This window comes from Henckelia pumila, chromosome 4 (genome assembly GCF_033568475.1).
Source record: "Henckelia pumila isolate YLH828 chromosome 4, ASM3356847v2, whole genome shotgun sequence".
Classification (NCBI taxonomy): Eukaryota; Viridiplantae; Streptophyta; class Magnoliopsida; order Lamiales; family Gesneriaceae; genus Henckelia; species Henckelia pumila.
In genome coordinates, this window is record NC_133123.1 from 89,396,306 (window position 1) to 89,420,887 (window position 24,582).

At 36.8% G+C, this 24,582-nt stretch overlaps 1 protein-coding gene across 1 annotated transcript; it reads left to right on the top strand.

Moving 5' to 3' along the window:
- The first annotated feature begins 21,214 nt into the window (after positions 1-21,214).
- On the top strand, positions 21,215-24,326 carry LOC140861393 (uncharacterized). Its single transcript, XM_073264415.1, has 5 exons — positions 21,215-21,386; positions 21,480-21,727; positions 21,830-22,201; positions 22,659-23,000; positions 23,640-24,326. The coding sequence occupies exons 1-5, from the start codon at positions 21,215-21,217 to the stop codon at positions 24,324-24,326; spliced, it is 1,821 nt and encodes a 606-aa protein (XP_073120516.1).
- Positions 24,327-24,582: the final 256 nt, after the last annotated feature.

Genomic DNA, 24,582 nt, shown 5'->3' on the forward strand with positions numbered 1-24,582 from the left:
AACAACATCACACAAATTTTGAACCAAGCATGCTAGGAATTTTTCTGAAATTTTCGAAAAGCCGGGCACCAATGAAATCACCATTTCAAATTCATAATTCTTTTCAATCCTCAACAATAATCATAATACGATCAAGCATAAACATGGGCTAAAATTCCCAATGATATTTTCGAAAGAAACAGGGCACAAATTTTCGAAACATGAAATGTATAAACACCAATCAAACACACGACATAATAATCTACAAGGTGAGAAAAAGAAACCATATCCTTGCCTAAGCTAAAAGAAAAACAATCGAGGGATCAAAGTTCAATGAGCTGCAGCCGAAGTAAGCTGGAATGGGGCTGTACGAGCTGGAGTCGAGCTGCCAAGGATAGACCGGCTTGATCAGCTCGCTGTGATAAAGCTTCGCCGGAGAAGAGAGGTGGCTGGAGGCGTGAGCTATGGAGAAGAAGAAGAAGCCGATGGATTGAGTTGGAGAAGAATGGAGAGGAGTCGTGTGTGTGTGTGTGTGTGTGTGTGTGTGTGTGTGTGTGTGTGTGTGAAATGAGTGAGATTTGAGTGTGAATTTTAGGGGCTAGGGTTATGTATTAATTTTGAGTGTGAATATGTGTGCAAGTATAGATGTAAGCATATAAATGTGAGTGTGTGAGTGTAATGGAAAAAGTGCTACACACTTTTAAAAAGTGCTACTCCAACTCATCAACTAGGACTATAATTTAAATTGCATTAAATAAAACACAGGTTTGAAAATTCTAATTTAAAAATATTAAATTGGATTTGACTAGTCCAAAAATTAAAAATGCTAATTTTCGCAAAAATTTAAAAATAAGCTCTAGTGCGCAGGAAAAAGGGATTTTGAGTCAACAAATTCTTTAAAGAATTTTAAACACTAACTTAGAATTAGAAATCAATACTTTAAATATTTTGATGTCACAATGATAAATAAAAATTTTAAACAATAAACAGAGAGATTAAAAATAATTTTAAACGAACTAGACAAACATTTAAAAATACAATTTAAATAAATACACAAGCGGAATAAAACTTTTAAAATGATTTGGACAATTAAAAAGGATTTAAATAAATAATCTAGACATTTAAAATAATTTAAATTAACTAACTGCTAAACTTAGATTATTTAAAATAAATAAATTGGACACTCAAAAATATTTAAACAAAAAATTTAAACAGTTAAAATCATTTAAATGAATAAAATAAACCATTAAAAATCATTTAAATATGCAAGCTTAAACCTTTAAAATTTAAAACAATTAAGTTGCACAATAAAAATTATTTTGACAAATAAACTTAAACAATTAAAAACATTAATTAAATAGTTAGTCCAATAAAAATCATTTGAGAAGATAATAAATTATTTTATTAACACATAATTTTCATAAAGAATTTAAATCAATTAAGCCTAAAAATAAAAATCCTAATATTTATTAAATTTAATGCATGTGATTTGGTAAATTGGATTTTAGGCGCTACAATTCCTTTCCCCATTAAATGGAATTTCTTCCTCGAAATTCAAGACTTACTAACTAGGTTCGAATACCTTAGACCCGATCAACACTAAATTTTGCAACCTTGCACCCACATGAGTTGACGTTAATTAGCTTACATTGTGCACTCTGATACTTACTGATATTTATATCATCAAGGGCCTAACTAACTCTTATTGCAATATAAAATTTACAATCCTTACATTTTCCCAAGTGGTCTTATCCTCAATGAAAATTTATCACTCCTCAAATTTACTTTCGATCTAAATTTATCAACTTAAAAACGTCATCCTACCACACTGATAAGTTCTACAACCTACAAGTTCATAGATATTTATGTTATTGCACGACCTACATTTTGCTAACCTTATATCCTATGTCGGAATTCCAGCAATAGAGTCCATGCAACAAATACATAATTTATGTCGACCACGACCAAGACTTAAAAATTTTCTAAAAACGAAGCTATGCTTAATGTCTATTTACCAATTAAAATTAACTCATATAATATACAACTCGAGCTCTTAAAAAATTCACAAGTTCACAAAATACTTAGCAACTAATACTAAACTTTTCTAAATAGGATAGCTAAAGGACTATATAATTCTACCTCGTCAGACATCAAGATATGATACGAATCTGACACATACTCCCACAATACTTCTCTACGGCATGGCCAAACGATAAAACAAATTACCTATCTCCTCAACAATCGCATAAGTATCAACAAAACGAGTTAATTTCCTTATATTCCCAAATCGACAATATTACGGAACAATGATACCTTCAAGAACAACCTAATATCCATTTTGAAATTCTAAAGGCCTACGCCACTTATTAGCAATGATTTGCTTAATGCTTCTGGACTATGCTCAATTCCTTATTTGTTACTATAACTCGCAACGTTTCAAAGGATGCTTAAAATTCTCTTAAGCAATGACTCTAGTTCAGCTAACTTACAAGTGGGACAAATGACTCTCCTCAACTTAGGATTGATCGACCCATTTCTTTAAATAAATCTAACCTAATCCTTGATATGAAAATATAACCATAAAATCAACTGTTGTTCAGTCCCAAGGTATTAACCGATAATATATAGAATTCAAATAGGTGACTAAACAGATCCCAATTTTCCATGCACCAATTCCTACTTTCGTCTCTTAGACATTATTTATTCTACCGAAAGTTCAACTCTTAATTAAAATTTCCCAACATATTTATCCACCTCTTCTATCCCATATGCAACGACTAAGAAATCCATAATTACACTTCAAGTCAAAATATACCATGAGCTATTATCCACTTATTGGATTAGATGGTCTCTAAGTACCAAACAATTCTTACATATCGCCTGAAGACATATCTCAAATCCCTAGTTCAACTCAATAGCAGGTCTAAAAATCCAAAAAAATTCCCCAAATTATTATATGTACAACCTGAATTCATATTTCAAGAACTTAGTATAGAGTTGGAAACCTCGAAGAATTGTAATCCGATCGTATATGCTTCCTCATTGTTCCCCTAGTACCTCAGTATTTCTCTAATGGCTAAATATACAACTTGTAAGGAAATAATGGTTGCACATAAACAGTTTGAGGTGTTGTCACAAGGTGTTGACAACACCTACAATAATACCTTGGATAATTTGCAGCGGAATATAATGTAAGCTTGTATAAAATAAACAAGCAACCAAATAAATAGACTCAAATGAATTAAGCAAGAGTATAAAATACTCTTGCAGCGCCTCAGGGCAAAACTTCACTAGAAACCTTTTAAAGAGTTTTACAAACCCTAAAACTAGTGACTATTGTAAAATCAATTTCTCAAAAACAAGTGAGAAAATAAACAATAAAGTTTCTCCTAAAAACATTCTATATGAAATAGAATAATGAAAAACATATTAAGGAGAGAAACTCTTGAAGCCAAAACACGTGAGTAGCACACTTCTTCGATCAACAATCTTTGAATGTTCTTCACGGCTTCAAGAAATCACGACTGGTACAAGCTTCAGCAGATCTTACTCAACGTACGTATCTTGAAGCTTTTAGAAAACTCTCTCAGTCTCTCTATCTTTCGGTACCTTCCTTGTGCACGCAAATCTTCAATAAATAGACCAAGAATCCTCCTTTAGAATTTTTCCTTGTAAGCGTAGGACTCTAGATCTTGATCAAGACAAATCTACACAAAAAAGGAATTTAAATCATTACGATAATATTATTAACTTAAAATAAGTTATTCAAAGAAATAAATAACTTCATGTCCAAGAAAGACAAAAGATATTAAATAAAATCTTTTTCAAACTAGGATGATTTTAAGGAATAAAATATTCCTTTCAATCTCCCCCTTTTTGCCTTTCTGGACAAAACACAACCAAACTCCCCCTTAATCAAAACTACCCCTTAATAGATTCTCCCCCTCAGTATAAGCAGAGGTGTTGTCCTAAGATGTTGGCAACATCTAGCCATGACACCTCAAATCAGGAAACATAAGTGCAAGGAGAATGATCCATACAAAACAATAGTGGAAAACAACAAAGCAGTTTTGATTAGAGGCAGAGCAAAACAGAGCAATAAAAACCAACAAAACTTATAACCTAGTAAAAACAAATAAACCAAAAAATTAAAATTAGACTTGATTGCTCTCGGAGTTTGCTTCATCACTTTCTTCTCCCCCTTTTTGTTCAGAAGGGCCAGCTCCTCTTAAAAGAGACTCATAGTGAGCCTTTAACCCTTCGTAATAAGCAAGATCAGCCTTTGCTTGTGCAATCTTCTGCTCAGCATGCACCAATTGAGCTTGAATGAACGTTGAATCAACAACTTGAGCAGCAGAAGGAGGTACAAAAACAGCAGTAGAAGATGAGGTGTTGGCAGCACCTGCCATGACACCTGTATAATCAGCAGTCTCAGACCAAGGAAGGTCTATCCTCCTATTTCCTTTGAGCAGGGCTGGTGCAATCTTTAGCAGTTCTCCAGGCCCAATAAGAACTTCATCATCATCCTTCTCAATTTCTTGAGACAACATCATAGAGTAGATGAGTGATGGATAAGGCAGCTTCAAGGTAGGTTGAGCACAATCTGCGAATGCCATGACTGTGTCAAACACAAGTCTGCCATAAATGAACGCCATGCCAGTTCCAATCGCATACAAGACTGGAGCTTGATGCTTTGTAACAACAGAAAAATTTCCAGACGGAGTCCAAGTCTTAACAGACATTTTGTGAAGAACAGAGTATAGGGCAGTAAGCTTGCCAGCCTGTAACTTCTTGGGATGTGCTTGAAACTCTGTAACTTGACCTCCAGTAATGACAGTAGTCATTTCATTCAAGGTAGGCAGAGGAGCATCATCAACAGACGACGTGTGAAGAAAAGCATTGATGATAGCAGGACTAAACTGGAACAATTGACCTCTCACATATACTGTACCATACTTGACATACCGTGGGTCCTTCACAGCTTCAGTAAGATTACAATAGAACTCTCGAATGATTTCCCTGCCATACGTACCAGCAGTAGTAACAGTGGCAAGTAGATTTCTTGCTTCAAGGAATTTTATCATATTTTGAGCTCCATAATTCTCCACATCAATGTTACGCTCCTCAAGAAACTCACGATCAGAGTACTGATCCCAGCAGTCAGCAAACTCCTTGGAGTAAAAAGTAGATGAATAGGACGAGTTTACCTGGTCTTCTTCTCCTAAAATGTTGTCCAGGGTGTCGGCAACACCTTCCTCAGCACCTTCCTCTACTTCTTCAGAGTCATCAGAATTTGACTCTTCTTCCAACTCATTCTCGGCATCTGAATCTTCTCTTGACTCAGTGCTGGAACTATCAGACGGATGAGGAAGGTTATCAGCAAATTCAGCGAGCATCTCCTCGTCTGGTTCATCCTTGGATTCCTCAACAGTAGCTGTAACCGAGGAAGAAGGCACCTTGCCTTTAGCTTTCTTCATCTTAGCCATGAATTGGGCTATTGAAATTTCATCATCATCTGACAGAGCAGGAGGAATGACAGATGATGGTTACTCAACAATAGGAATGGATGCAGATGCATCGTTCTTAACAGCAGAAACAGTGTCTTGAGCCTCAGAGGAAGATGATCCATCATCTTCAGAGCTTGAATCCTTGTCAGACGCCTCAACAGTAGCAAATGGAACTGGGATAGCATGTCCCGAGGGATCCATCACAGAGGCTTTTCCCCTTTTTTGATGCACCAATTTGTAATCTTCATCATCTCTTGCATCTCCTGAAGAATACTCTGTATCTAACATAGAAGGCCTTGAGGATTGACCCTTTCCACGGAATCGTTTGGAGGCAGTGTAATCTGGATTATATCCAGCTTGTCTCTTGGATCGGCAGGTTAAGGGTTTTGTAGGAAACACCCTGTTTAGCACGCTCATGTCTGGCATATTTTCCACATCGATAGCATTGTCAGGCCTTCCTGGAGCGATGGAGTCCAGAGGCATCGGTTCCTCAGCAACTGGAACAATAGCTTGTTCAACCATGGGGTATGGTGATGTAGGTGTTGTAACACCTTCCGTAGCATCTTCTAAATATCCCATCTCAGAACGAATATCTTGGGGATCAAAACCCTTTCCTGCCATGAAAATGTGTGAGGATAAAATATTGAGAATGAAATAGGGCAATATTAATCAGAGAGTATCGAGAATAAGGGAATTCGGGATGAAAATAAGGAAATAAAATATTTCCAAACGAAGACAAAAACACAGATATATAATCCCTCAAACCTTTTCCTATTCTAACTTGGATTCTGTAGGCCCCCAACGGTAACAAAATCTCAACGGTAACTATGAGGAAAATGGTAACAAATCCGACTTAATTAGGCAATAAATCCCTTTGATTTCCTCCGATAATCTTGGCCCAAATATTTCCCCAAATCTTTCCAATTTTAACTCCTCATCTGAATATAACACCACTGAAACAAAATCCAATCATATTCAAATTCAAAAATTCAGAGGATAGAGCAGAAAATCATAAATTTTGTTCGATCGGAATTCATAACCTTTTGGCCAAAGATATTCACAAATTAAAATATGCATGTCCTAATTATGTCTAAAACAGAATGCGACATAAATTTAAAATGCAATTATGTGCACAAAAAAATGTTGACAAGAGAGGTGTTATCCATGATGTTGGCAACATCTTACAGCAACACTTCAGGATTCAAAAATCTTTATTTCCAGATAGCCATTAAATTCATTATTACAGAAGTGGTAGCCTGCACACTAAAGGAACGATCTTCAATGGACCCCTTTAGGTAGCTTTTTCCATTTGCTTCTGTTTTTCAATCAAATTTGATGATTGAGATGATCTTATTTAACCATTTTGTTATTTTGAGTTTCTGAATTTGCGAAATCACTTTTCACTTGGGACGGGATCATGGAATACACGAACATCCCTCCGCTACTTCGTGATTTAGTCAGAACTCTTCTTCAATTAAATCTCTTTAATCTGTAAAACAATTTTGCACAGAATCCTGAGTGAAAACCAGTCAATGGTTACAAAGTATCAAACACATCACAAAACAGAATGAATGCATGAATGCAGAATTCCTAAGGTCCTAACATGCATATGCATGAAAAGGTGTTGTCACATGGTGTTGGCAACACTTCTGACAACATCTAAGTTCTGTCTAAAATGCACACATACTGAGAGACTTCCTTAGACTGGAAAATCTCTCGAAATCCAAAGCTTTTGTGAATATATCAGCTAATTGGTTATTTGTTCCCACAAACTCAATTAAGATCATGCTTTTCTCGACCAAATCTCGAATGAAATGATGTATAATGTCAATGTGTTTGGTTCGAGAGTGTTGTACTGGATTTTTGGATATATCAATGGCACTAGAATTATCACAGTACACAATAGGAGTATCACTCTTAACACCATAATCATTTAGCATTTGATTCATCCATAGAAGTTGTGAGCAACAACTACCAACAGCAACATTTGAGGATCCAAATCATCTTGAACATCCATAGCTTTAATAGTATACCTCATTCTATGCTTCCAAAGTGCGTAATTTGCGCCATCAAGGATTGGAGGTTTGAGAAACGAATTCAAAACAGATGATGAGTCCATCTTATTTCCTGTAATAAAATAAGCAACCAAGATCAGTTCTTAGTGTATCAAGAATATGGCTCTGATGCCACTTGTAAGGAAATAATGGTTGCACATAAACAGTTTGAGGTGTTGTCACAAGGTGTTGACAACACCTACAATAACACCTTGGGTAATTTGCAGCGGAATATAATGTAAGTGTGTATAAAATAAACAAGCAACCAAATAAATAGACTCAAATGAATTAAGCAAGAGTATAAAATACTCTTGCAGCGCCTCAGGGCAAAACTTCACTAGAAACCTTTTAAAGAGTTTTACAAACCCTAAAACTAGTGACTATTGTAAAATCAATTTCTCAAAAACAAGTGAGAAAATAAACAATAAAGTTTCTCCTAAAAACATTCTATATGAAATAGAATAATGAAAAACATATTAAGGAGAGAAACTCTTGAAGCCAAAACACGTGAGTAGCACACTTCTTCGATCAACAATATTTGAATGTTCTTCACGGCTTCAAGCAATCACGACCGGTACAAGCTTCAGCAGATCTTACTCAACGTACGTATCTTGAAGCTTTTAGAAAACTCTCTCAGTCTCTCTATCTTTCGGTGCCTTCCTTGTGCACGCAAATCTTCAATAAATAGACCAAGAATCCTCTTTTAGAATGTTTCCTTGTAAGCGCAGGACTCTAGATCTTGATCAAGACAAATCTACACAAAAAAGGAATTTAAATCATTACGATAATATTATTAACTTAAAATAAGTTATTCAAAGAAATAAATAACTTCATGTCCAAGAAAGGCAAAAGATATTAAATAAAATCTTTTTCAAACTAGGATGATTTTAAGGAATAAAATATTCCTTTCACAACTTATCCATAAAACTACATGAATATTCCATTCATCATTCTTTACTCGTAGTTGGTGCATTAGTCTTATTGATTGACATTCACAAAATCTTATAACGCTAGTATAAAGTACCTAAAATGCTATAGGGACAACTCTATTTCCCTATCTCGAGACTGATCACCCATTCAGCTTACCAAAGTAGTCTGTTTACTCTCAAAGATCCTATTTAAAATTGAAACCACTCATTCAATTAATTTACTAACTAGTAGTCTTCTCGCTAGAACTTAGATATAATTAGTGGTCGCCACTCCTAGGAGCACAACAATAACTTAGGATTTTATCTAGTATTAGTATTAAATCCCAACGGTCTAAACACTTACTATGAGGTTACGAGCCAATTCTCTACACAAAAAATCGAAATGATAATGGAAATTATGATCCACCCGAATTCCCATCAAGATGGATCATGAAAGGAAACAAAATACAAGTAATGCTGCTTAATATGAAATGAAATAATGCAAGCATTACAAACAAACGAGCTAAAAATAAAAATCTAGATAAGTGAAAACAACTCACTCATAATTAAATTCTAGGGGTGAATGAATAATAATAGAGGCTCCAAGAACAATGAATATGAGCCAACAAGATGACAAATTTGGTGACCATTCATCCCTGGATAGTGACATCATGTCCAAACAATCAAAGTACAATAAAGAGCAATAAGTGTGACTTCAATCGAGAGTAGTCCACAAAAGTCAATAATCAGGGAACAGCAGTTTCAAGGCAAAAATCAGATGTCATCCGCAATATAAGTAGATCACCAAAAAGAAAGTCGAGGTGAATCCCACTCACATCAACATGTGGCTCTAGAACCGAAAAAAAAATTCAGGGAGTGTGAAATATAAACAAGATTTTATTAAGAAGTTTAATCAAGGTCAAAATAGCATAATACAAAGTTGAGTGATGTCATACGAATTCATAAATGAACAAAGGATGTGCAAAAAAATTTCGGATACTCAAAAGTATATGTTGCAACGGATTTAAGCAAAAAAGAAGAAAAAGGAAATAACGATAGAAATAATAGTTCACATAATTGAAAGGCTCATAGTAACCGACTCACAAATTCCAAAATCATATTTGCTCAAATAACAAAAGAAAAACTCGAACTATCCATAATAATATAAAACCAAGTTCGTATCCCAAGTCTTCGCACGAGTTCGATTCATAAAATTAACTGACTAAACACACGCCTAGAAATTTCTAAGGAAACTATACACTTAGTTGTATCCGATTAAAAATACTTAATAATAGAATATATTACAACAATGACACACAAGTAATATTTCCTAATGCGCAAGTTTAATATTTTCGAAAAACTCCTACAATCCCATAAAAAATATTAGTACTACCTAAAAACTCAAACAACGTCCACATACTGCCCAAAACATGAAGGAATATTGGTACACCATCTCCGTTTAACTTGAAACTGCATGCTACAAAAATAAACAGTCAAATACTACACTTTAAACTATAAAAGAAGTTTTAACAAAAATAAACACTGAGCTAGGAACTTAAACAAATTAAACACCTAGTTTTGAAAATATTTTTTAAAAAAAAGGATGACATCAAAACATTTAAAGTATTAATTCAAGTATGACTAACATATAAAATCAATTAAACTTACAGACTTTGAGGCGAGACTTCTTGATTTTCTTGCAACTGGAAGTGGGCACAACCCAACCAAAACCATGCTCTGATATCAACTGAAACGACCTACTTTACTTCTTAAATAATAATAATTAAATAAAATACGGATTTTCAAAAATTTTTAAAAAAAAATTCAGCATGACCTATCTATTTATATAACAACCACCTGGCACAGACAGCAAATTTAAAATGCAAACAACGACACTAAATAAACAAGCTCGAGAAAAAATAACCGAAAACCTGAGAAAGAAATTTGACACTTCAAACACCAAAAAGATTTAACAATTCGCTATATACATGCCCACAAACCATTCTACAAATATTACCTTTACATTTTCAACTATTCAATTAACAAAATAAAGACTTTAAATCATTAAAACTTGAACTACTTTTGCGGAAGACTGGCATAGGTCAGAGGGATGTGTCATGCCTGCATCGCAGTCTGCTCGATAGTCCTGCCCCTCAATCTCAATGATAACCTATACATGCACCAAGTAGATGTAGTGAGCCTAGGGGCTGAGCAAGAATATAGGGGAAATAACGAGTACTACATAAATACATGCACACGCAGATTAAAAATAGCTTGTAATAAAATACTTTGTTTGTGCCCAACACTTTAAACAAAAGACTTCTAAAAAGAATGAGAACATGAATATAACATATGCATGGCTAAGTCTAACATAATCAATGTAACTGCATAAACTGTACTGAAACATAGTCATATAAATTTTAAACTTAGATCCTTGAATTGTGACTCTGTACTTTCGATCTCGATCATGGCTGCAGTATACTATACCGCAAGGAAGTCAGGATATCTCCCAACTCGTCTTGCCCTATAGGTGGTAAGGAAAGCCAAGATTTCTCCCAACTCGTCCAAACCCATACGGTGGTAAGGGAAACCAGGATTTCTCCCTGCTCGTCCAAACCCATAAATTTTGTAAGTGAATACAAGATGTCTCCCTGCTCGTCCAAACATATACTTTCATATAGTCACAACCATCTCACTTCGTTCATAAAAATATTTTCTTTCATTCTTGATTCGGGGACTTAGCATTCATGTGTAGATGTAATGTACTCATAAATATTTACTCAATAATCATGCAAGATACTCAAGTATAGATGACCGAGATGATGATTTAGGGAGCAAACCAAGGATGGAAATAAACCATAAATTTGCTCTTAGGACATTTCGAGCAGTTCACCCGTAAATCTTACAACTCACTCAATTCTTATTCAAAAATAGTTCCGCTTGAAACCACGACTCCCACACACTTAAAAATAAATAAATAAGTTGTCCTCAATGCACCATTATTTGCTTAACCAAGCTATAAATTCAAATTCCGGACAGCAAGCTTAAAAGTCTAAAATTATGCACCTATTTATTCAAATTCCTATAACTCAACCAAAACTTAACCGAATTAATTCCCGCTTTCACCGAAATATTCCAAACATCTTAGACTAATTCCAGATCCGAGCCCTTAACCAAATTTTGAGATTAACCCTGTTCTAAGCATTCAATTCTGGACAGCCCCAACACTTGTCAAAATTCTTCTCAAGTCCCATTTATAAACTCTACCAAAAACTTAGCCATATGCCTCCCAAGCTCCTAGCCAACAAACTAGGATCATGGCCAACACTTAGGCTCATCTCAACCCCTAAGAACTCACCCCTCACTAGCTCAACTTCACTCAAAAAGGCAGCCCCTAACAACACCCAAAACCGAGCCCAACCTCCTCAAATTCGAATGTTCCTCAATTCCAACCTACAAGCTAGCTTCAAGTCATCCTAAGCACTATCATGTGAGCTACATTCTCACCTATGGTAGCCCCTATCCACCATCCAAGAAACACAAACAACATCACACAAATTTCGAACCAAGCATGCTAGGAATTTTTCTGAAATTTTCAAAAATCTTGGCACCAATGAAATCACCATTTCAAATTCATAATTCTTTTCAATCCTCAACAATAATCATAATACAATCAAGCATAAACATGGGCTAAAATTCCCAATGATATTTTTGAAATAGACAGGGCACAAATTTTTGAAACATGAAATGCATAAACACCAATCAAACACACGACATAATAATCTATAAGGTGAGAAAAAGAAACCATATCCTTGCCTAAGCTACAACAAAAAAAATCGAGGTATCAAATTTCAATGAGCTGCGGCCGAAGTAAGCTGGAATGGGGCTGTACGAGCTCGAGTCGAGCTGCCAAGGATAGACCGGCTTGATCAGCTCGCTGTGATGAAGCTTCGCCGAAGAAGAGAGGTGGCTGGCGGCGTGAGCTATGGAGAATAAGAAGTATCCGATGGATTGAGTTGGAGAAGAATGGAGAGGAGTCGTGTGTGTGTGTGTGTGTGTGTGTGTGTGTGTGTGAAATGAGTGAGATTTGAGTATGAAATTTAGGGGCTAGGGTTATGTATTAAGTTTGAGTGTGTATGTGTGTGTAAGTATAGATGTAAATATATAAATGTGAGTGTAATGGAAAAAGTGCTACACACTTTTAAAAAGTTCTACTCAAACTTAGCAACTAGGACTATAATTAAAATTGTACTAAATAAAAACAAGCTTGAAAATTTTAATTTAAAAATATTAAATTGGATTTTACGAGTCCAGAAATTAAAAATGCTAATTTTCGCAAAAGTTTAAAAATAAGCTCTAGTGCGCGTGAAAAATGGTTTTTGAGTCAACAAATTCTTTAAAGAATTTTAAACAATAACTTATAATTAAAAATCAACACTTTACATATTTTGATGTCACAGCAATAAATAAAATTTTTAAACAATAAACAGAGCGATTAAAAATAATTTTAAACGAACTAGACAAATGTTTTAAAAAAAAACAATTTAAATATATACACAAGCGGAATAAAACCTTTAAAATGATTTGGACAATTAAAAAGAATTTAAATAAATAAAATAGGCAATTAAAAACATTTAAATATGCAAGATTAAACCTTTAAAACTTAAAACAATTAAGTTGCACAATAAAAATCATTTTGAGAAATGAACTTAAACAATTAAAAACATTAATTAAATAGTTAGTACAATAAAAATCATTTGAATAGATAATAAAGTACTTTATTAACACATAATTCGCATAATGAATTTAAATCAATTAAGCCTAAAAATAGAAATCCTAGTATTTAATAAATTTAATGCATGTGATTTGGTAAATTGGATTTTAGGCGCCACAACATTTATGCACTTAATTTGTATATTAGTTTAACTAGACATTTTCTTTGTTTCAAGCAGAATTATGTGTTTTTGGTTGTTGTTTGTGTTCAGTGCAGGAAAAGAAAGAGAACATGATTTTCGGTATAAACAGAGTAGGAAAAGAGGTTAAGAAAGGAAGATGTGATCAAAAGATTTGAAGGAAAAAAGGCTCAAAATCGTAGTTGAAGCGCACCCACGCTGGATGAGAAGCGCGCCCGTGCTGATGATGAACTTGATATTGAAAAATTGTGCGAGACTAAAGCGCGCCCGCGCTAGTTGGGATTTTTGAAAGATTGGAATGCGAATGCACTGCGTGGCCGCGCAGCTTGATAAGCGCGCCCGCGCGATCGCGATATCAGAATTTTGTTTATTTCGGGAAGGAAATTTAAGGGCTTTTATGGACTTTTGTTTGATGGATTGGAGGCGCATATAAAAGGGAGTTTTTGATGCAAACTAAAGGGAAGCCACCGCACAAGATAGAACACAATTTGAGAGAGCTTGATCGAGAGAAATTGGTGTAAGACGTGAAGAGCTTCAATCGTGACGAAGACGAAGATCATAGACCGGACACGACATCGATATTTGGATTTGTTCTTTTATCTTTATTCTTTTAAATTCTGAATTATGTTTGGATTGAAAAACATGCATTGTGTTTATTTAATTTTGAGTATGAACTAAACTTTTATTAGTCTAGAGGTACGATAGAACCTGGTGTAGACACCTTTACAACTCTTTAATTTTATTTGATTGAATTCTCCTAGATTAATTGTTTTTTTCTAGTTTTGATTGTCTTTTCAATTTACTAGCCATAAATTGTTCAGCTATATTTATTTGAAATAATTGCTCGAGAGAGGGGATTTTGAATAGGATCAATAGAAAACAAACCGTTAATTGTTTATATAGATCGGGAGAGTATATAACTTTAATGGAGCTTCTGGAAGAATATTGTTTTACATATATCACTAAGACTAGATTTTTAATAGGGATATTGGAATTGAATCTTAGTTGGTACACTCTATTTGTTGCTCGGGAGAGGGAAATAGAATAATCTAAGTGTTCTTGGCTATTAATTGAATAGAATTTATGAAAATAAATTATTTAGGATTACCTGTTGTCGAAACAGATGAAATCTGAACTATAGACCATTTCTCTCATATGAATATTTCTCTGAATTGAAGTGAATTGTTTGCTAAATTTGCAGGAATTAATTATTTAATTTAGTTTTGAAAACCAGAATTCTCTTATTAAATTTTTTAAATAAAATTAGGACTATTTTAATTACAAGCACTGAATAATTTCATATTAATTACTCTTCGTTGGAACGATAAACTATTCATCAATTTATTAAAACTTGGCACCGTGCACTTGCGGGCACAAAATTACTCAACAAAAACGGATAATCAAAGAATCTAGTTTCTTCTTTTGGGATCTCGAGAACAAGATATCATGACAACTCACCTACACTCCCAATCGGGGTGGTGTCACGTATCTCATTTCTCTAGACTTTGATGCAACTATAATGAGTATTTAGACACTATGTGTGACTCAACGTCCCAGGTCACTCAAATACAGTTCTCAAACGTCTAATTCAAGACTGGGCGACTCAGTCCTTTTAAATCAATCATTCAGACTCAGTATGAATGCAAATATGAATCTTAATGCATTCAACTATTTAAGACAATAAAAATCATGTAAGAGCACATATTCAATCAATATCAATTAATCATGAAAGTATATGATTTAGGGAACTCGATAATCAATTCGGATTTGAGTGTTCATCCCTTTCTACTTCGATGTTAGCTTTTTCCCTTATTCTCGATTCAAAGACTCCAAAGGACAAGCTACAATGACAAAATATTCCATCAAAATCTATTCAAACACCATTCAAACAATCAAGGTAAAATAGTTACCAATCTCGATCAATTCTTTGACAATTCGAATTTTGCCAACTCCGAGTTCACAGCCTTCCAACAAATATGTACGGAGATGCATAAGAACTCAAGATTAATCATTCAAATTGACTCAATTCAAAACTCAATCAAACTTCCAAAACTCGGAAATTCTCGAACCGACGGCATAACGGCTAATAAACGGCCAACCGAAAATCAACAAACTCAGCACATCTATCATATACAACTCATATCTTTCTCATATCAACTTCAATCTCATCAAAACCATCAACGTCAAAATACCCCATTTTCGAAAATCACCTATAAAATCATAACAAATCCAAACACTGATATCTTTCCGATCCGTCTTACACATACTATCGTGACTAGATCAAGAACACGTATATCCAATAAAAATCAAATTCCATCGACATCCAAAAATAGAAGCATGATAGATCAGAAAAAAACTTACGGCAGAACGAAGAACGAAGCCCTCGCAGCTGTGATCGCAAATATACAATTTATTCTGAAATCTACCGGACAGATCGAAGAACCGAAGAAACCAAAAGCTTGAAGAAATCAGCAATGGCTTCCCACATGAAGAAGAAGAAGAAGAAGAAGAAGAAGAAGAAGAAGAAGATATGCATATACACGCATACACAACTTAGATATCTAAGCCCATGTGCCAAAATCCAAGATTTGTACTTAAGCCCTTGAATTCTTTGAAAATTTCAATTAAGCCCCTGATCAAAAAGTTCAAAACTTCCAATTAAATCCTCGAATTTCATAATCTCTGAAAATCAATATCAATCTCAATTAAGATAATTTCGGGGTATTACAATTCTTCTCCTATAAGAACTGATTTCGTCCTCGAAATCGCACAAAATTCGATCACATAAGATAAAAGATAGAATCAAAGACAGAAATAAGAACTCACATCACAGAAATAAATCCGAAAATCGCTGTCTCATATCAAACTCTGTCTCCCGAGTCGCTTCTTCAACTCCTTGTCGGCTCCACTGAAATTTCACCAATGGAATCGACTTGTTTCTGAGCTGCTTCTCTTTTTGGTCAAGAATCTGAATCGGTCGTTCGAAGTAGCTCAACGTCTCATCAAGTTCTGCCTCTTCTGGCTGAAGAACATGAGAAGGATCTGGGTGGTATTTCCGCAACATAGAGACATGAAAGACGTCGTGAACACCATAAAGAGATGGAGGAAGTGCAATGTGACGCCTAGAATTTCTTAATTTAAGTTTTATGCCTAAATCAGTCTTTATTATTTATGATTTTAATTATTTTAACATTCTGTGTTAATTGGCTAAATATTACATTTTTCCCGCGCATTAGAATTTATTATTTTTAACTTTTGTGAAAATTAGCATTTTATTCTCGGACTAGTAAAATCAATTTAATATTTTAAATTAGGATTTTTTTAAAAAAAACTTATATTTTTATTTAGTGCGATTTAATTTATAGTCCTAATTGCTAGTATTGGTTTAGCACTTTTTAAAAGTGTGTTGCACTTTTTCATGAATTTCATACACTCCCATTTTTCTAGGGTTTACCTACCTATACACTTGAGTTCAAGATTTAATCCTAGCCACACACACACTCAAAACTCGCACAACACATGCACACACACACACACACAAAGCGCCAACCTCCCCTGTTCTTCATGAAATCTCTTGGCTTCGTTTCTCTTCTTCATTAGCTCTTCAACCTTCATTTCTTCTCCAGCAAATCAATCCTAGGCTAGCTGGTCGAGGTTTGAGCTCATTTTCATCTCGATTTCAGCTCAATCGAGCAACACTATTTCCCAGCTCGATCGGCCGCAGCGAGCTTGTCCCTGTTCGATTTTTCTTTCCTAGCTAGGCAAGGATAATGGCTTCTTTGCTTCACCTTGTAGATTATATTATAATGTGTGTTGCATTTTGAAGTTTCTAAATTTTTAAGATTGTTCTTGGCCCTGTTCGAAAATTTTCTGTTGCACTGCTCTTCGATTTTTTTTCAAAAAATTCTTGCATATTTTACTTGGCTCGGTTTTTGTTGCGATTTTCGAATTTATGTGTTGCACTTGATTGGTAGTTGTTCATAAGCATATGGTTTGAATTCTTAGCAGCTTTTTGTCACACATGGGTTTGAATTCTTGGTTCAGAATTTACTTGGCATTGGTTCAATCATTTCTCCAGAGTTATGTACATGGTTTGATTCAAAATTTCCAGGTTATTTCATGTCACGATATTCAAATTTTTCAGAGGTTTCATGGCTTGTTGTTTCGAGCATGTTCCAGAATTTTCATAGTTTGTGTTCTTCATGCCTTGTGGTTCGAAAATCTCATATTTTTCCCTTAGAATGGTTTGATTTATTTTCCAAAATTTTGTTGGCTTTCGGTTCGATATAAATTTTCAGATTTTTATCCATGATTTGGTTCGAACATTTGGTGTTTGTTGTGTTGATTTGGATGGTGATTTAGAGCTACCATGGATGATATGTAGTTCACATGGTAGAAACTAGGATGACTTGAAGGTAGCTTGTGGAATGGAGTTGAGGGGAATTCTAATTTCTAAAATTTTTGGGGCTCGGTTTCTGTTGCTTTGTTGAGCTAAGTTTGGGCTGATTTATGAGAGTTTATAAGGGGTTAAGATGAGTTTAAATGTTTTCCTTGAACCTAGACTAGTGGCTGGGAACTTGGGGGTCTTGTGGATAAGGTTTTGATTGAGTATAAAAGTGAGGCATGAGCAGAATTTTGGCTACGTTGGGGCTCTCCGGAAACTGGTTTTAAAACAGGGGTTAAACTTGGGTTTTGGTCAAGGGCTCGGGTCTGGAATTAGTCTAAGATGTTAGGAAGATGTCAGTTCAAGCGGTAATTAATTCGGTTATGTTTTGGTCGAGTTTTAGATTTTTGATTTAATAAGGTGCAGAATATTTTTGAAGCCAAAGGGCTGCTGCCCAGAATTCTGATTTTTGTAAAATGTTTGCTTAGAAATAAAATTAAGTGGATGATTTTCCTACTTAGTTCTAAGTGTCATGGAGTTGTGGTTTCAAGCGGAATCCATTTTTATTAAGAATCGAGCAAGTTACAAATTTTACGGGCAAACCGCTCGAATTTGTCTCAAGTACAAATTATGGGTTAATTTTCCATCCTTTGGTTTGGCTCCTAAATCGCCATCCCTATCATCCTTTATGAGTCATATTCATGATTATCGAGTAATATTTACAATTTACGTCATATTTACATATGGATGCTAAGTCTGATATTCAAGAATGAAAGAATATATTTTTAGGAACAAAGTGAGATGATTGTGACTATACAAAGTATGAGTTTGGACGGGATGAGAGACGTTCTGGCTTCCCTTAACAAATTTATGGGTTTGGACGGGCTGAGAGAAATGTTGGCTTCCCTTACCAAGTATGGGCAAGACGAGTTGGGAGAAATCCTGACTTCCTTGCAGCATAGTGCACTGCAGCCATGATCATGATCGAATTCACAGAGTCACAATTCAAGGATCTAAGTTCAAATATTTATGTCTATGTTTCCGTAAAGTTTACTCAGTTATATTGCTTATGTTCGACTTAGCCATGCATATGTTTCATTCATGTTCTCTCCTTTCATTTAAAAACCATTTGTTTAAATTAAGGGCACAAAGTATTTTATTACAAGTTATTTTTAATCTGTTTGTGCTTGTATTTATGTAGTACTCGTTATCCCCCCCCCCCCATATTCTTGTTGAGTCTTTTAGGCTCACTACACTTATTGCTTTCAGATGAGGAGTATTTCACTGAGATCGAGGGGCAGGATCCCCAGGGCGAGGTCACCGGTGGTGCAGGCCCTTGACCGTCATGCTTTTAGTTGTTCCGCAAACTCCAATGTTTTTATTTATGAGTTGTAGTATTTCATACACGGTCAGTCACTCGCAGGATGTGTTTTCCCTGCTTTAGAATATTTGGCATGTAAACTTAACAGTTTATTATTCCGCAATTGTGTGGAATTAACTTCCCTTTTCTAGATTCTATGACTATCGTATTTGGATTTTTAACATGTGTTTATTTTATTTTGATTTGAATTGTTGAGTGTGTCAGTGGGCTTACAATATTTTAAATCGAGTCATGGCAAAAAGTTTTAAAAATTCCGCAATTATTTATTTATTATTTATATTTAGAGGGTCAGGGTCGTCTCAGTTGGTATCGGAGCACGGTCTTGGTTTGGGTTGTGCCTACTGCCGGTTGCCAAAAATCAAGGGATCTCGCCTCAAAGTCTTAAAGATTTAAGTTTCCTTTACTGCTATTTGTTCATATTAGTAGCACTAGTTTCAAAATTATTTTAGCATGTTTGAGTTTAAATAAAATATTTTTCTTAAGGCATGAAATTTGAACGTGGGAATTTGAACTTGCATACAGATGGCGCCTCGTCGTGACCTTTGCACACCTATACCTCCACCGTCGCCGCCGCCTCCTCCGCCCCCTCTACCAGTAGATGTTGGGGCTCAAGTGCTTGCAGGATTAGCCCGCATCTTGGAGCGGCATGCTGATGCTCCGAGGGCTAGACCCAGTACGGTCTACGAGCAGTTCAGGAAGATGGATCTCAAGGACTTTTCTGGCACTACGGATCCGATGGTAGCGGAGGGCTGGATTCTCTCACTTGAGACAATTTTCAGCTATATGGAGTTGGGAGATGAGGACCGAGTTCGCTGCATGGCGTTCCTACTCAAGGACGACGCCGCTTTGTGGTTTGAGGGTGTGGAGAAGACTGTTGATGTTACCACCCTGACTTGGGAGGAATTCAAGACTCTCTTCTATGAGAAATACTATACAGCTGAGGTGAGGGCGCAGTTGAAGAGGGAGTTCATGAGTCTCCGGCAGGGAGATCTGTCTGTATTCGAGTTTGTGCGCAAATTCGAGAGGGGCTGCCACTTCATGCCCTTGATAGGGAATGATGAGGTGGAGAAGTTGCAGCACTTTGTTGCTTGTCTGAGGCCTACCATTCATAGGGATGTGATAATGGCTGAGCCATTGGATTATGCAGCCGCTATCAAGAAGGCTATGAGATCCAAGCAGTCCTTGAAGGACATCAGTGTTGAGGTTCATAGCAAGAGGACCTTCACTCATCAGGGTCACCAGCAGCAGCAAGGCAAGAGGCCATTTATTGGGCCACAGAGACAGCAGGGACCCTTCAGACCTTAGGGGCATCTGGCCCATAGGCCTCAGGGGCATCATGCTCAGAGACCTCAGGGGCCCCAAGCCCAGAGATCCGCTCCTCCCAAGACTGGGTAAAAGCCCTTATGCCCGGATTGCAAGCGTGCCCATCATGGGAAGTGTTTGGCAGGCGCTGGAGTCTGTTTTTGGTGCAAGAAGCCAGGGCACATAGCTCCAAATTGTCCACAGCACAGGATGCCGACTCAAGAGAGAGTCTTTGTGATGCAGGCCGAGGAGGCCGATCCTGATACCAAGCTCATCACAAGTAATATTTAGAGTATTTAATTAAGGGTGATTTAATTGATTCATTGAAGTAATTTTCGGTTATGAGCTTTTCTTATTGGGAATGAGGATTTGTATTATGTTGCATGCTTCGTGTTATTTGTTGTGTGTTAGCATGTGTAGTGCTGAATTTGGGAATTCGATGACTTATAACGAACCTAAGTAGAACTTGTCTTATTTGTTTTCAGTCTTTCCGTGGTTGTAATCACCTTTAATGCAGGTAGAATTTTAGTAGCCGGTGTGGCCACTAGAGCCTTGTTAGACTTGGGGGCTACACATTCTTTTATTTCGGATGCTTTTACCCGCAAGCGGGGTATTGAGTGTGAAGAGCTGTTTGGTGGATTCACAGTGACCATCCCATCAGGGGAAGAACTGTCCATGAGGAATATAGTGAAGAATCTTGAGCTCTTGTTGCAAGGGCAATCAGTGAGTGCAGATCTGATAGTGTTGCCCATGCCTGAGTTTGAAATGATACTTGAGATGTACTAGATGACGAAGAATGTTGTGGTGATTGACTTTCAGCAGCGATCAATTATGGTCAGACCGGAGGGAGAAGAACCATTTTGGTTTGAGACTACTAGGAGTTCGAGGATGACTCAGATTATATCTTTGATTCAAGCTAAGAAGTTGGTGCATGATGGATGTGAGGAATTCTTAGCCAGTATATCTTTGACAGAGTTGTCAGCATGTCCAGATATTTGAGATGTGGACGTTGTCAGAGATTTTGAGGATGTGATTCCAAGCGATGTTGCAGGTATTCCACCTGATAGAGAAGTTGAGTTCTCTATTGACTTGGTACCAGATACTGTGCTAATTTCTAAGGCACCGTATAGATTGGCTCCTACGGAAATGAAAGAATTGAAAGAGCAGATTCAAGAGTTGCTTGACAAGGGTTTCATACGCTCTAGTTTCTCTTCTTGTGGCGCACCGGTCCTCTTTGTGAAAAAGAAGGACGGGAGTTTTAGGTTGTGCATTGATTACCGAGGGTTGAATGGAGTGACGGTAAAGAACAAGTACCCACTTCCAAGGATTGAGGATTTCTTTGATCAGTTGCAAGGAGCCTCTGTATTTTTGAAGATTGATCTTTGTTCCGGTTATCACCAGTTGAAGGTGAAGGAATCAGATGTGTTTAAGACAGCGTTTAGGACTCCTTATGGCCACTACGAGTTCCTTGTGATGCCGTTCGGAATGACGAACGCGCCCGCGGTCTTCATGCATCTTATGAACCGCATGTTCCAGCCGTACTTGGACCAGTTTGTCATTGTTTTCATTGATGATATCCTCATTTACTCGAAGGATAGAGAGGAGCATTCACAGCATTTGAGGATTGTTTTAGAGGTGCTCCGAGACCGGAAGTTGTTTGCCAAGTTTGACAAATGTGAGTTTTGGTTGGAGAGAATAGCACTCTTGAGCCATATTATTTCCAAGAGTGGAAGTGGAAGTGGATCCTTAAAAGGTTCAAGTAGTGAAGGAGTGGTATGTACCTAGAAACGCATCGAAGATTTGTAGTTTTCTTGGATTGGCCGGTTACTATAGGAATTTTATCAAGGGCTTTTCATCAATTGTTGTGCCCTTGACAACATTGACCAAGAAGAATGCCAAGTTTATTTGGAAGCCAGAGTGTCAAGAGAGCTTCGATGTGTTGAAGGAATCTCTTACAACGGCACCAGTGTTAGCTATGCCATCAGGAGAGGGAGATTTTGTGGTTTATACTGATGCTTCCAAGTTGGGACTTGGGGCAGTGCTTATGCAGCAAGATAGGGTTATTGCTTATGCTTTTAGGCGGTTGAAGGAGCATGAGAAGAACTACCCTACTCATTATTTGGAGTTAGCAGTAGTGGTGTTCGCTCTCAAGATTTGGAGACACTATCTCTATGGAGAGAAGTGTAAGATATTCACCGACCATAAAAGCATCAAATTATTCTTCACCCAGAATGAATTGAACATGAGGCAACGGAGATGGTTAGAGTTGGTGAAAGACTATGACTGCGACATTAGTTACCATACGGGTAAGGCTAATGTCGTCGCAGATGCATTGAGCAGAAAGACAGCAGTGATTGCCTCTTTGATGGTGTCTAGACCGTTGCAGGATGAGATTCGGAGATTCAGACTATTCTATGCCGAGGTAAGAGCTCCTAGATTTTCAGCCTTGTCAGTGCAGACTACGTTGTTTGACGGTATTAGAGTTCCTCAAGCAAATAAGCAGCAGTTGAGTAAGTGGAGACAGAGAGCTGACGATAGAGGCAGTGATTTGTATTCAGTAGTAGACGGGATCGTGAGATTCAGAGGTCGACTTTGGGTGCCCGCAGGTGATTCTATGTGAGTTACTATCATGGCAGAGGCGCATACATCACCGTACTCTATCCACCCAAGCAGTAAAAAGATGTATCGAGACCTTCAGCAGTTGTACTGGTGGCCGGGTATGAAGCGTGATATCGGTTGATTTGTGTCAGAGTGTCTGACATGCCAGCAGGTCAAAGCATAACATCAGAGACCTGCAGGATTGCTTAGGCCACTCCCTATTCCCGAGTAGAAATTGGAGAATATTACCATGGATTTCGTTGTTGGATTTCCGAGGACAGTGAGAGGTTCTAATGCTATTTGGGTTATTGTCGACCGTCTCACTAAGTCGGAGCACTTTTTTCCTGTAAGGACAAATTTCTCTATGACTCAGTATGCGGAGTTGTATATCCGGGAGATAGTCAGGCTACATGGTATCCCTATTTCCATAGTGTCTGATAGAGATCCGCGGTTTACTTCGTCTTTTTGGAAGAGTCTTCACTCAGCTTAGGGGACAAAGCTTTTGTTTAGCACTGTCTTTCACCCACAGATGGATGGACAGTCCGAGAGGGTGATTCAGATTCTAGAAGATCTTTTGAGAGCCTGTGTTATTGACTTCTATGGTGGTTGGTAGTCGAGATTACCATTGGTGGAATTTGCTTATAACAACAGCTATCAGGCCACCATTGATATGGTTCCTTACGAGGCACTCTATGGGAGACCGTGTAGATCACCGGTTTTATGGATAGAGATTGGTGAGAGGTCAGAGTTAGGACCAAAGATTGTTCAGCAGACCGCAGAGGTTGTAGCCAAGATCCATGACAGGATGACGACTGTACAGAGCAGGCAGAAGAGTTACGCTGACCATAGGAGGAGAGACATGGAGTTCTCAGTGGGAGATCATGTGTTTGTCCGAGTAGCACCTATGAAGGGTGTTATGAGATTTGGAAAGAAAGGAAAATTAGCACCGAGGTTCATAATACCACCCTTCGAGATATTGGACAAAGTAGGGGCATTGGCTTATAGGGTGGGCTGGCCTCCTAACCTTGATGAAGTTCATAACGTCTTCCACGTATCGATGCTGAGGAAGTATGTCTCAAATCCATCTCATGTGCTTAGCATAGAACCTCTTCAGTTACCTCCCCACATGACATATGAGGAGAGGCCCATCCAGATTCTGGATAGACAGAAGAGGAGACTCCGGAACAAGTCTTTCCCGATGATCAAAGTGAGATGGCAAAACCCATCAGATGAAGAGGCCACTTGGGAAGCAGAGGCGGATATCAGGACTCGTTATCCAGAGCTTTTTGGTAAGTCTTAATTTCGAGGACGAAATTCCATATTAGGGAGGGAGGAATTGTGACGCCTAGAATTTCTTAATTTAAGTTTCATGCCTAAACCAGTCTTTAATATTTATGATTTTAATTATTTTAACTTTCTGTGATAATTGGCTAAATATTATATTTTTTCTGCGCATTAGAATTTATTATTTTTAAATTATGAAAAAATTAGCATTTTATTCCCGGACTAGTAAAATCAATTTAATATTTTAAATTAGGATTTTAAAAAAAATTGTA